Source organism: Micromys minutus, assembly GCF_963924665.1.
Source record: "Micromys minutus genome assembly, chromosome: 20".
NCBI lineage: Eukaryota > Metazoa > Chordata > Mammalia > Rodentia > Muridae > Micromys > Micromys minutus.
The window spans coordinates 26851503-26865691 of NC_137955.1; the positions used below are offsets into that span (position 1 = coordinate 26851503).

The following is a 14189-nucleotide window of genomic DNA, read 5'->3' on the forward strand; positions in this document are numbered from 1 at the left end:
TCTGGCAAATAAAAATGTATTTTTTTCATATTTTCTTGTTTTTTTTTTTTACTTTATTTTAAAAAACAAAGATAAAAGAAAAAAATTTTAAACATTTTTGCATAAATGTATACAAATACAATTGTGTCAGTGCTTGGCTTTTTTTTTCTTTTTTTAAGGTTTGATACTCTGCATTAAGGTCTTACTAGTTACACTCAGCAAAAAGTACATGTAAAACAGGATGTAACCTGGAATTAGTCAACGTTTTCTTGGTGTGTAAGGATTGAGCATGACATTTTTTTGTTGTTGTTGTTTTGTTTTGTTTTGTTTTTTTCCTTGAACTTCACACAGTCTGTGAGTTGTTTCTGGGGCAGTGCAAGCCTCTGGGGTTAGCATCCCATTATCAGTGACTGCATATTATGTCTGTTCTTTTGTGACTGGGTTATCTCACTCAGGATGATATTCTCCAGATGCAGCCATTTTCTTAAGAATTTGGTTAAGTCATTGTTTCTGATGGCTGAGTAGTACTCCATTGTGTAAATGTACCACAATTTTTGTATCCATTCATCTACTGAAGGACATCTGGGTTCTTTCCAGCTTCTGGCTATTATAAATAGGGCTGCTATGAACATTGTGGTGCATTATAAAAATGTATTTTTATCCATTGACTTTTATTATGATTTGTGAAGTTTGTTCATTGAGAGGGATAATATGACAAGACAGATTTTCCAAGTATTGAATATATTTCACTTATGGGATAATTCTCTTTTTCTGTTGATGGTGATGGTGGTTTTGTTTACCTTCTTCATTTCCTACCTTCCCTTTGACTCCTTTTTCTTTTCTCTTCAATATACTTATAAATTTTGTTTAGAATCTTTGCCTCACCATTCATATGCATATGCCTTTGCTGAACAAATGAATTCATGAATGAATGTGTGAGTGAATGAATGAGTGGGTGAGTGAATGAGTCTGCCTTGATTATTTAAAATCTCACCTTTCCTTTGTTGTGTCTTTTCCATAAGTTCTTTCCTTGCCAGCACACTCTTATTAATTCTTAGAGCTTTATAGTCAATGAGCTTACAGCATACTCACTGAGCAACTCCAGTTTTTCAGACAGGAACACAAGAATGGTGGAATAAAGGGGTTTTGAATTCTCAGAAACACTCCTTTTTCTTTTTTTCAGGAGAGGGACTGTCACAGAGGCACACCATAAAAACCTTTCAGAGGGTTAAATTCTCAGGAAGCTTGACCTGTCTTTTCCCTGCCATTCTTTTGCATAGATAAAGCCACTTACTTTGACAATAAGAGCAAATTCATGACATTAGTGACGATTTGGATAAAGTGGATAGGATTTTTGAAAGAAAGTATGTCCATACTTATTACATACCTGCTTCATTTAGAAACACATTGTTCATCGAGTTTCTCAGGACAGTGAATTCACAGTCACACAACCCAGCATTTCCTCCACACATTCAAAATGCCATGCTGCTCACGAGGTATCTATGTCTTGTTCAGTTTTTTCCACCTATAAAGCTACCTTAAACCTGACCTCAGATCTTCTAAATCAGAATCATCCTCTCCCAGGACTACTGAGAAAGTCTCTAGATATCTGCCCTGCAGTTTTGCCACTGCATTGTCCCTGCCCACTTACCTGTGAGGTTGGAGTCTGTGCTGTCAAGAAAAGGTGAACTGAAAAAGAACCCTAGACTTGGAGTACACAACTCGAGGTTTCGTTCTTGGTCTTTTTAAAGAGCATGATAAACTTGAACAAATTAATATAACATCTTCGGCTTAAGCATACATAAGAATTTCATTACCTCTCCCTAACCTAAATGTTTCTCCCAACTCTAAATATTTCATGACTCTTCTTTCTCAACTTCTCTCCCTTTTCAACAGTCTTAATTAGGTGGCCCTTTCCTAAGGAGGGGGTGGTATCTTCTAGACCTGTTTGTAGATATTAATACAACCTAACACCTATTTGTGTGTACTCCCTACTAGAATCACCAACATCAATTAATTTCACATACGGAGAGCCAACCAGGTAACAGGCACTGAACCATTCAACAGAGTTCAGGCACTAAGTAACTCAAAGCTTAGAAGTCTTGTTGATTTAACAAAGTGAATGGGCATTTACTGGGTACTGCATTGCAAACTGATGAACTGAGTTCTCTAAGCTTATCAAAGAGCTTGTCGGGGAGGGGAAAACCTGCTACTTCCTTATCATCCTTATCTTTTTGCGTTAGATTTGGTCGTTTTTTTCCTCCAGAAGATCCACTATTAAGATTCTAAAATGAAAACTAACGCGATGTTGTTAAAGTAAGGAACAAGATTGCCTAGTGGTTCAGGTAACCACATGCGTGACACAAGTGCATGTCAATCATGCTTTGCTGAAGGTCCTAATTCACTTCATTTCAGTGGGTGCTTCCCAGATATCTGGACCCAAGCTTACTCTTCATACAAAGCACAGCATGCCGTCCTGCGACTTCTCACCTGAGAAATACCAGGTAAGATGTGACTCTGGTTTCATAAAAGAAAAAAGAGGCCATCCTTGGGAGATCTCAGTCTTCCAAGATTGTTCCCCAGGAAGAATCTGCAAGTAGCCCTGCTGTGTCAGTCAACAGTCTTATGATAGCACATCCTTCATGTGTCAGGGAGTATCTGAAGCCTTCTTATACTCTTTGCTGTCTAGATATGAACTGATGGGCATGTGTTTACACATGGCAACACATCACATCACATGACCTTTCCCTGCTAGAAAGAATATCGTCCTGTTATCAGGTTGATAATGATTTCTCTCTTACTCTTTCTCTCTCCTCTATCCTTCCCTGCCTTCCTCCCTCTTCTCTTTCTCTCTCTCTCTCTCTCTCTCTCTCTCTATATATATATATATATATATATATATATATATATATATATATATATCCTTTCACACACACACACAGACACACAACAATTTTATTCTTTATCATATTCATTGGACCTACATTTTAAAGTCAGTATAATCTAAAGCAATCTACAAGAAAGAAAGCATGGGTGTGGTGACTAGTGTTAATTGTCAGCTTGACAGAATCAAAAATTGACTGAGAAATGACCCCTTTGTATGTCTGTGGGGAATTATCACAATAAAATGAATTGACGTTGAAAACCCTTATTAATTGTGAGTGAGAATATTCCCTTAGGGTCCTCGACTGAATAACCAGGAGGCAGCTGCCTGGACACATGCCTTTGTGCTTCTGTTTCTTGGTTGTGGGTACAATGTGACAAGTTCTGTCAATTTGACTATGACTTCCTTATGCAATGGACTTCAAGCCAAAAATAAACTCTGCCTTTAGTTGCTCTTGTTTGGGTTCTTTGTTTTTGTTTTTTCTGGGGTTTGTATTTGAGACAATGTCTTTCTATATAGCCCTGGCTGTCCTGGAACTTCCTGTGTAGACTGGGCTAGCCTTAAACTCACAGACACACCCCTGCCTCTGCCTTCCAAGTAATGGGATTAAAGATTCCAATCCCTCACTGGCAGTCTTGAATTTGGTCAGAGTGCTTTGTCACAAAAGAAGGGAAGTAAAAGCAAGTCCAGGATGTTGGGAGGGCTTTATTACTTAAAACAAGTCAGAGTAGGGAGGTCAGCTCAATATGAAGTGTTGGCTAGAAAGCATAAGGGCTTGAGCTGACATTCCCGGGCTGCACGTGACAACATATGCCTGTGATCCTGATGATACAGGGAAAATAGAGACTAGGGCATTCTAGCCTTCTTAGCAGAATCAGTGAGCTCCAGGTTCCGTGAGAAATCATGTCTCCAAAGCAATGAGAACAGTTGAAGAAGATATTCAACACTGACCGTTGGTCTACACACACACACACACACACACACATATCCAAATATACTTAAGGAGAGAAAGAAAAGTTCAGTGTGAAACTCACTGATAATGCACAGACCTAGCCTGCACATTGACCCTGGATTCTATGGTCAACTTCACCACAATTGTATTTGTTTGCTTTTTTTGTTTGTTTGTTTTTGTTGAAGCAGGGTCTCTCTCTCTCTGTAGCCCTGCCTGTCCTGGAACTCACAGAGATTCACCTACCTCTGCCCCTCAAGTGTGAGAATTAAAGGTGAATGCCACTGTGTCCAGCCATTGATTTGGTTTGGTGCTTGTTTGTTTGTTTGTTTGTTTGGTTGGTTGGTTGGTTGGTTGGTTGAATTTTCAAAATCCCAAGGCAGCAAAAATAACATTATTTTGAGAACCTTTTTCCAAGCTGTTTTATTATCATGGTAAAGCCAACTTGAAACGAAGGCTTCTGATTGAGAGGTGGGAATTCCAACTCCCTTCTTCACATGCACTCAAGGAAGGAATCATGAATGAAAAGGAACACAGTGATTTTAGTCTCTGGATAAGCACAAATGACTTCACTTTTCCCAGAACACACTGGGTAATGTACCCATTTGAGAGCCCATACAGGTCACGAGGCAATTAGGCCCTGTTAAACTAACCTTCTCTTGATCTTGTAGAACCCAAGACTAAGAAAACAAATTTTAATTTGTCTATCCTAGTCTCTGGCCTACAGCCATGTCCTGGAGATTCACAAGCAGCACCTTTCTCCTGTGAATACAGCCTATTTCCAGAAGCCTTTGCTACTCCACCAGGGACACAAGGAATGGCTCTTTGATTCTGAAGGAAACAGATACCTGGACTTCTTCTCTGGGATTGTAACTGTTAGTGTTGGCCATTGCCACCTGTAAGTACCCATTAAAAAAAGAGAGAAAGAGAGAGAAGAGAATCCCTAAAATCCAGAAAAACATGGAAAACAATTATTTGTGTAACTCAGAATCCTTGATTTCTATATTCCAGTCTTAAACCCTATCTGTAAAAGGCTGTGCTGGCATGCACCTACCTGCTTTCCTCTGTAAAGAAACAGACACACTTCATTCTGTGCTTTTTTCCTTTCTCATGGAAGCGTTGATCATTCCCGGAGCACATGCAGCATGGGAGTCAGTGTCTCTGTGTATTTCTTGATGAAGAAAGCTTTCCAAGGATGGGATGCATAGAGGGAAAGGACAAGTGGTGGTCCTGTAAGGCAAACACAAAGACAAGAGAAGGACATGAAGAATGGCCCATGAGAACTGCTAGATCCACGATGGATCATCTTTGCAGGCTCTGAGAGATTGATGAGGAATGAAAGTATAACAGAGAGATGCATCCCTGGCCTGAAATTTACTTAGAAATGTGTGAAATAAAGTTCAGATTGTCTGAAGCTATGACCAGATCCCTCACACACAGACTCTAAGAACACTCCTCCCTGATCCTCTGGGTTTTTACGTGGCCATTCCATTTTTTAAAAATTTTATATATAGGGAGCTAGAGAGATGGCTTACTGGTTAAGAGCACTGCCTGCTCTTACAGAGGTCCTGAGTTCAATTCCCAACAACCACATGATGGCTCACAACCATCTGCAATGGGATCTGATGCCCTCTTCTGGTGTGTCCAAAGACAGCCACAGTGTCCTTATATACATAAAATAAATAATTATTTTAATTTTTTCTATATAATGTGCTATGTTTTATCAGCATTATGATGATGTTTTTTAAAGTGTTCTTAACTAAGTTAGGACTACATCACTTACTTCTCTTTTATCACCACCAGCCCCTCCCAACTACCTTCCCTTAAACCCTTTTCACACTTCACCTACTCTCAAATTGGTATATTCTTTTTCTTGATTATATTTGTTACATAGATATGTATATCCACAAATATAGATACATATAAATCATATACATACACATACATATATATATGTGTGTGTGTGTATGTGTGTGTGTGTGTGTGTGTGTGTGTATACTACCTACTGGGTTTGTTTTTGTTGTTTATGTGCATACAGTTTCAGAGCTGACCACTCCCCTTGAACAACCAATAAGGAGACTCCTCCCTGGAATAGGATAATTCTTTTTCTCCCAGGAGTCAATGGCTGCTTATAGTTCCCCCCTCCCCCAGGAGATGGATCTTATGAAATTTCCCCTTTCCATGTTGACATGTTCGTTTGTTATTGCCATTGTTCTGGTTTTGGTTTTGCAGCTACTTCTAAGATGGGTTCTTTTACTACTGACCACTGGTTTTCTTGCTCTTACACCCTCTTTGTCCCCATCCCCAACACCTACACCCCAAACCCTTCTGCAATGTGCACTGCGCTTTAAATGGTCTGTTCTCTCTTGCCCTAACAAATTTGGTGTGTGAAGTTAATATTGGATGGATACTGGGAAAACAGCATAGACAAAGTATGGGTTGAGGTCTTCCCATCAACACCAGGGCCAAGGGATCTCTCCTATAACTGCTAACAGGAGAAGAGAGTGTGGGCCTCCACACACAGCCTTCTCTTTCTTTACTGCCTATTCTCTCTCCTTCTGTTTTCAGAACACACACATCCCAGTGAGCACACAAAGCTATTCAGAAGCACTTTAAGGCAAAATACACACATTCAATGAAAACAAAGAACAGCAAAGGCTGAGCCCTCCCAACACTGACACTATCCCGGGCCAGTGGATGGTTCTCACTCATTTTCATGACTTGGTACAACTTCTAATCTCTACCTGACCCTAACTCTGGGGATCGTGGTCTTTCTCTCTGTCTCTCCTTTCTTTTTTTTTTTTTTTTTTTGTTTGTTTGTTTTGTTTGTTTTGTTTTTGTTTTTCCTCTCTCACCATCTTACCACATTCTTATGACTACTACCCCCTCCTGTCCTGTCTATTTAACTACATTTTCAACTGCTTTATGCAATGTGATATCTTCAGCCATGGGTCCTCACCTAAAGACAATAAGAAGTTGAATACACTCAGAGAGGGCATCAGGATGCCCCACACACCCCAATGCCATACAGAATATCTCCCACCCCAATATTTTCTAAGACTAAACCCAGGATCTCTACAAAATTGACTTTATTCACTCAGCAACTTCTTCAAGAGACACGTGTGAAACACCTGCCCGAGAGTCAGCTGTGTCCCTGAGTTATTCCTGAAATCTGTCTAGTGTTCTAGGCAAGAATGACAAAGTTGTCTTTGACTTTTCCTTCTACAGTCAACCTGATGCCATCTGAGATCTGAGACCTCTGTTGGCAATTCTCTAATCCTCAGAGTTCCTCTTCCCACTGATCTCATTAACACGAGTGTTTTCAGAACATTTTGCTCTCTGAAGAGACCTAGCTGGCCACCACATTACCAGCAGTAACCCGTGTCCCCTCCATTCAACATGCCATGTGACTCTCAGATTTACTTCTATCATTTGAGATGTTGTCAAGGATCTTTCTTGCCTCTTTAAAAATGCACCAAATAATAATCATAGGAGGAAAAAATAATAATAATAGGAGGTGGTCCTTGGGAAAGAGTTTCAAGAAAAGATAAGAAGAGAAATAATACTAAAAAGGTAACCATAAAAGCATAGTAAAAATTAAAAATAAATAATAACTACTAAATAATAATTAATAAAATATTGTATAATATATATTATATAACTATATATTATGTGATTATAATTAAATATAATTATATGTTATATAATATAATTAAATATAATTATATATTATATTTATATATGAATATATTATATATGTGATACAATAATAATGTAAAATAATAAAAGTAATAGTAAAGATAAAAAAGAGAACTAATGATAAAATAACTATGAACTCTCCCTCTCTCCTTCTAATTTTTAGCTGTGTCAGATACTAATAGCAAAGATAAGGGTGTGGATCAAACGCAGCCACTGCTGCCCTTTTCCCGCCTTCCCAAGACCTTCCAATCTGGGCCCCACATGTTTATCTGCCTTTAGGTTCTCCTTGCTCTCATTATGGGCTTTCTGCTCAGTAAGGTTAAACTGATTCTCCAAAGAATTAAACTTTAACATTATAACACTGATGACTGCTCCAACAAGAGCAGTAGAGTCCACATTTGAAACCTGCCTCCTGAAACTTTTAAAGAAGCAACCAAGGATCCAGGTTGGTGGCCCAGGGGAGAGGGCATGCCTGCTGGTGGGATATGCTTAACTTATTCTTTGTTTCTCCAGAAAGGTAACTTCAGTGGCAAAACAGCAGCTGGATCGCCTGTGGCATACAAGTTCTGTCTTCTTCCACTCTCCAATGCATGAATATGCAGAGAAGCTTTCAGCACTCCTTCCTGAGCCTCTTAAGGTATATACGGTGCTCCCAGTGCACAAGGAATAGTGCTCACAGCACACAAGGATGGTGGCCTGTGAGCCCAAAGGATTTGGTCTGGGCATTGAATGTCTTCCATGGTGAGGAGAGAGCTACACCTAAGAGTTCTCAAGCTGAGGAAAGTGGTGTAGGAGTTCTGGTGAAATAATTCAACACTCACCTGTCCCCTCTGAGTCCCCTCTCTCTCCTTAGTAACTTCCTTACATCATTCTGGAAATCTCTTTTGGGGAATCCCAGTCGTTCAGATGCCCCTTGGCATTGCTAAGAGATTTCTTTCATTTTGCCCCACATTACATCTACAAAGTCATTTTTTATTTCATCTTTTATGAAAGCTGAAGTCACTCCTTATACATTACTTTTGTCTAAAATGCACTTAGAGGTTTTAACTGAATGAGAAGTTTTCTACATCTGACATGAATTAAAGTTGACACTAAACTGACATCTAAAGATGTCTGCCAACATTTAAATGCAGGCATTAAATGAGTGTGTGTGTGTGTGTGTGTGTGTGTGTGTGTGTGTGTGTGTGTGTGTATGAGAGAGAGAGAGACTTACATTAGTGCTCAATACTTGCTTTAATTATCACTTTATTCTATCATCTTGATATTTCATTTACTATGTTACCCAAAATATAAAAAAGAATTTGGAATGGCTACCACCCGTGTTCAGCTCCAGATTTCATGGAAAGGAGCAGTGGGGAAGTTGGAAAGGTCCCAAAAGTGTGTCTCCTTGTGCCAGTCTGGAGGAGCTGGACCTCTTCAGTTCCTCAGTGTGAGCTACACATTGTTCCTATAGTCACACAGCAGCCTCATACTGGGACAAGTCCTTGAGGTGTCTAGGTTGGGGCCCCCCTTCCTTCCATGCCTTCATACGTAAGTGAGATGGATTAGATTCAGGAACCAAAAGACCTCATTCATGCACGTTCTCTGCTGCTGACCTCTGTGAGCCTCTCGGGAAGTTGCTCATCTGCCCGTTTTGCAGGTCATCCGTTAAAGCTAATAAAAGCGCAGAATTTCACAAATGAGTCAACCTCTTAGCCATTTTTGTAGCACTTAACAGCTGTTCGAGGGAGGGCTGGCACATTTATGTAGTAGTTAAAAGGAGGGGAGCGAGTGGAAACAGAAGCTGACCTTAATAGAAGCTAGAATACCTGGTCTTTAGCAACGCTGCACGAGTTGAGCATCGAGGAACTAAAAGTACTCTGTCATGTGCCTTCCTCCCATGAGGTCGTTTTCTTGTTGAACAGTGGATCTGAAGCCAATGACTTGGCCATGGTGATGGCCAGAGCATACTCGAATCACACGGACATCATTTCTTTCAGGTAACCATGCTTTATAACATTCAGCTTAGCCACAGTGACTTAGCCTACCTCTAAATATACATCCTGAAAATGTAGCACGGAAAAGGAGTGATTCCCCAACATCCTTCTGATGTCCAGTTGAGAGTAGGATCAATCTGGTAAATTTGATAATGAAATAATTCCATCCTAATTGGCTTTATAAATTTTAGAAGTTCAGTTTTTATTTTGTTTTAGTTTGGGGGTTTTGTTTTGTTTTGTTTTTTAATTTTATAGCATTTGGTGTTTCTTATAAAATACAGATCTATATATTACAGGACACATTCTAGATATATATTTTTAATTTACATTTATTTATTTACCTATTTACATCTTAAACACTGAGGAAAAGCAAAAACTTGAAATATCAGGGTAGAGGAATACCCACAGGGCCCCACCCTTTCAGAAAAGAAGGGGAAGGGTCTGGCGGAGAGATTTTCTTTTTTGTTTTGGGGGAGTTGAAGGGTTTTTTGGTGGAAAGTATTGGGCTTTTGTTTTGTTGGGATTTTTTGTTTTGGTTTTGATTTTTTTGTCTTGTTTGAGTTTTTTTTTTGTTTGGTTGGTTGGTTGGTTTTGGTTTTTGAGACAAGGTTTCTCTGTATAACGGCCATGGTTGTCCTGGAACTCTCCTTGTAGACCAGCCTGGCCTTGAACTCACAAAGATTTACCCACCTCTGCTGGGACTAAAGGCAAATGCCACTGTGCTGAGATGACTCTCTCAATAAATATATTAGCATTTAAAATAACGGATCCTTCTTTTCAATCTTAGCACATTTACAGAGTTTTACAAGATTTATATAAAAGACATGAATAATGGAGTAGTCAATAAAAACAAAATTATGGAATGAAGAAGTTAGCCCTTGGGAGGCATGAGCAGGCCAATCTCTAAGTTTGAGGCCAGACTGGTCTACAGAGTGAGTTCCAGGATAGCCAAGGTCCAAGGTTACACAGTGAAACTCTGTCTCAAAAAAATAAAATAAAATAATAAAATACAAAAAAGGAGATAATGGTCATGAGGAGGAGGAAGAGGAGAAGGAAGTTAGTCCTGTGCTAAATCCATCGCAGGATGATTTCTGTCTACTTTCCAAAATTTGTGTTATAGAACACTACACATCCCATATAAAGCACGTGTGTATTTTTTCACAAACCTAAAGAAACATTTGGTACCAAATAAATATGGCAATAATGCATTGTGATTATGTTTTACCAAAATAACCTCCCAGAACACACACCTTCAGATACAGCTTGATATATTTGAAGCAGAATTCGCTGTATACTCTCCCGCTGTTTTTATGATCCTTCTTTCATTTAAAATTTGGATCTCACTGAAGGATGATATTAGTTTGGAAATTTGATGAATTGATTATGATGATTTATACTAAGAATGACTGTTCTGGGTTAGAAACTGTTTCTTATATGCCAAATGGGGTCACGTGAGTCACACAAAGAGGACAACACTCCCCAGTGACATTGAGCAGCAGTTTCATCACAGGAGCAAATATTTGTCTTCCTAAGGTGACCACTTTGAAGATTAGCATTTGTTGAGCATGTATTCTCTGGGATGCTGCTAAAAAAAATTAGTCTCATTAATTTAGAGGAACAGATTCAAAATTAAGAGAAGTTGGCTAACTGATCTCCAAAATTATATTCGCAGTTTCAGGTCTGTGAGACCAGTGGAAAATATCGGTGATTGCACTCATATGCCATGGGCTTAGAGAAATTCTAAGGTGTCAGATTTAAATATCCATGTCATGTCATTCTAGTTTACCCTGTGTCTTTCATGCATTTTCTTCCTTTTTTCATTTCAGAGGTGCCTATCATGGATGCAGTCCCTACACACTTGGCCTGACAAATGTAGGGATCTACAAAATGAAAGTCCCCGGTGGGACAGGCTGTCAATCAGTGAGTTCTGAGACTCTCATCTTCCTTCACTACTGCTAGAATTGCAGAATAAATGATTTTCTCTGATATTGGAATTAGAAACTAATATAAAGCCTACCATAAACCAGGGCCTCGATTTGACTTAAAAAAAAACTAAGACCAATCGAAGAAATGTTTCTTAGAAACATCCTTGGAATCTGAGTAGTAGCTAATGACAGAGCGTTCGATTTTATTTTGCTCATACAAACAATCTAGGGGATGCAAGGTCTTAGAAACTTGAATACAGAGTTTCTATCAAGCGCCACCTGCTGCTGCTGTCTCTTCTCACTTGCCATATTTGTCTTCTTGGTATCAGATTCAGATACCCAACTATCTTTATTCTTTATGACACCCTCATCCACTAAACCCTTGAGAAAGTTGCTTCTGGACTAACATCAAAATTAGTGTTCTTTAAAGAGTAGTCACAGAAGTAATTTCTAAGGAAAACATCTCTTTAAAGGATATCACATTTCTATCATTAAGGAGGAGGGAAGGAGTTTCAGTGTAAACGAAGAAGCGCTCTTGCCTTGTCACCACATGCATCCCCAAATTATCTTTCTCGTAGTATTGCTTTGCCAAAATTCTTCTTTTTGTCATTTGCAGACAATGTGCCCAGATGTTTTCCGTGGGCCTTGGGGAGGAAGCCACTGTCGGGACTCTCCAGTGCAAACAGTGAGGAGATGCAGCTGTGCTCCAGGTCCAAATGGGCAGACAGGAAGGGGGGAGATGAAAGTTGGGTAGGGTGAGGAATTTGAAGACTGGCAAAACTATCAAATTGGGGAGCTCGGGAAAAGGAAAGGTCAAAGGAAGCAAAGCTAGAAAGCACTAAGTGACCTCTCATTGGCTCAGCATTTTCTATACCCACTCTTACATAACTGACTCAGCTGCCATCTGGCCTCTGTGGGGAAAGCATCTGAGAGAGTGAGTGTGTCACCTGACAAGTAAGAAGCTCTGTGAAAAGAGGATTATCATTGTCCAATTCCCAATGGGAGAGCGGACAGGGAAGGAATATGTCTGAAAATCTCACAACACCATCCAAGAAATTCTCCAGGGATCACAAATGCTAGCCAAACAACATCTGTCAGATGTAGGGCTGTTTGTGGACGCCACTGCCACTGATGTCTTTGGACCCACCCGTTTTAGTCTTCTTTCCCAGAGAAGTTCTATTTACCAATCGGTTTCTTATTTGAATTCATAAAATGGAAGTGGAGGAGAATGGAAATGCCATAAGCTCTCTTCTCCTTGAATTTGTCATCAAAGTACAGAACCTTTTGAACAGCTGCTCCTCGGTAGTTCTAGAGGAAAGAACAAGTGCTACATCCAAAAGATATTTAATAGACTAGGATGAGTCACTAGGCTGAGAGGACGAACGAAAGATGGGAACCTTAAAAACTCAGCTTTGAACAGAAAAAAAAAATCACAGTCACCTTAAAATTCATACAAGATAATAACAAATTGGAGACTGAGCTTTGGAACAAGACAAAATGTCAAGGTCATGAAACTTAAAAGCACACCGAAGGCTTTAGCTATAATTCAGTCTCTCATGTTCAGGAAGCAGGAAAACTAGGATTTGACCTCAAGTCAAATTCAGTGCTGCCAATCCCTGTGACTACCCTTGTTCACACTAGTAATCAACCCTCAGTCACACTAGTGAGCCAGTAAGATGAATCCAAGATCCCTTCCTCCTTCTCCATGTTGGAGGACGTGAATAGAATCAAGAGATCTAGACTGCACCACCTTGGGCCTCAGTTTTTCTCATTTGTCAAAACAATATTAATGGTAGAATTCTAACAGCAGGAAGGGGAAGTGTGATCTGTGCTTCACCCCCATCATGCCACTTCTTAAGATCATACATGTGCACAGCTTTGTACAGGAAAGCATTGAGTAACAGCTTCAAATCCTTGGGGATGCATTTGGATATCACATATGTGTGACTTCAAGAAGTGAAGTCAGCCAGGTGCATCTCAGGGTTCTCAGACCATCTGCACAGTCACCAGCAAACTCTAGGAGACTGGAGACCTTCAGAGAGGGTCGACTCCTTCCTCTTTACTTATGCATCCTTCCATCTGTCCATCTTCTCTGTATTCTCCCTCTTGGGGGTCTTCCCTTAGACCATCTCAAGAACATAAGAACACCATGATAATCTCTCTGTGATCAAGAAGATACAAGATAGTGGAAGATATATGTTGTCCTTCATGTATCTATAGGCTTCTGTTTTCTTAACTCTTTCCTTATAGATGCTAGAATCATACCACATTAGTACTTATTTTCCCCTTTTCTTGAAAATGAATTCTTTCTCTTTTGTCCTCATTACACTTTGCCCTCCTTCTACTCTTCCCAATTCTTCCTCACCTCTCTTCCCATCCAGATCCATTCCCCTTCTGCCTCTAATTAGAAAAGAATGGGTTTCTAAGAGATAATAAAGCATAAGAACATAAAATAGAAAATAAAATTTAAAAACAATCATATTGGGCAAGGGAAACCAACACAAAAAAAAAGAGACCAAAAGAAGGCACAATAATCACAGACCCACACATTCTCACACTCAGGAGGTCTATATAATACATGAAACTGAAACCTATATAATATGTACACAGAGATCTGGTGCAGACCAGTGCAGACCTGTGCCTGCTGCTTCGGTCTCTGTGAGTTCACATGAGCTTTGCTCACGTTGATTTAAATGACCCTGTTTTCCTGGTGTCCTTCATCCCCTCTGGCTGCTAGACTCCTTATGCCTCCTCTTCCTGGGGGTTCCCTGAACTAT

The 14189-nt window shown here is 39.7% G+C and overlaps 1 protein-coding gene across 1 annotated transcript in view; it reads left to right on the plus strand.

Annotated features, from left to right (window-relative positions):
- The window catches only part of AGXT2 (alanine--glyoxylate aminotransferase 2), a gene marked incomplete at both ends in the record, with an annotated part of 42078 nt that overhangs the window by 5329 nt on the left and 22560 nt on the right, over positions 1–14189 (plus strand). Inside the window, 6 exons of the mRNA XM_080933543.1 lie at positions 2395–2483; positions 4526–4710; positions 8025–8148; positions 9396–9490; positions 11314–11407; positions 12029–12122. Of these exons, the coding sequence (XP_080789669.1) occupies positions 2395–2483; positions 4526–4710; positions 8025–8148; positions 9396–9490; positions 11314–11407; positions 12029–12122 (681 nt within the window). The remainder of the gene's footprint in view (positions 1–2394; positions 2484–4525; positions 4711–8024; positions 8149–9395; positions 9491–11313; positions 11408–12028; positions 12123–14189) is intronic.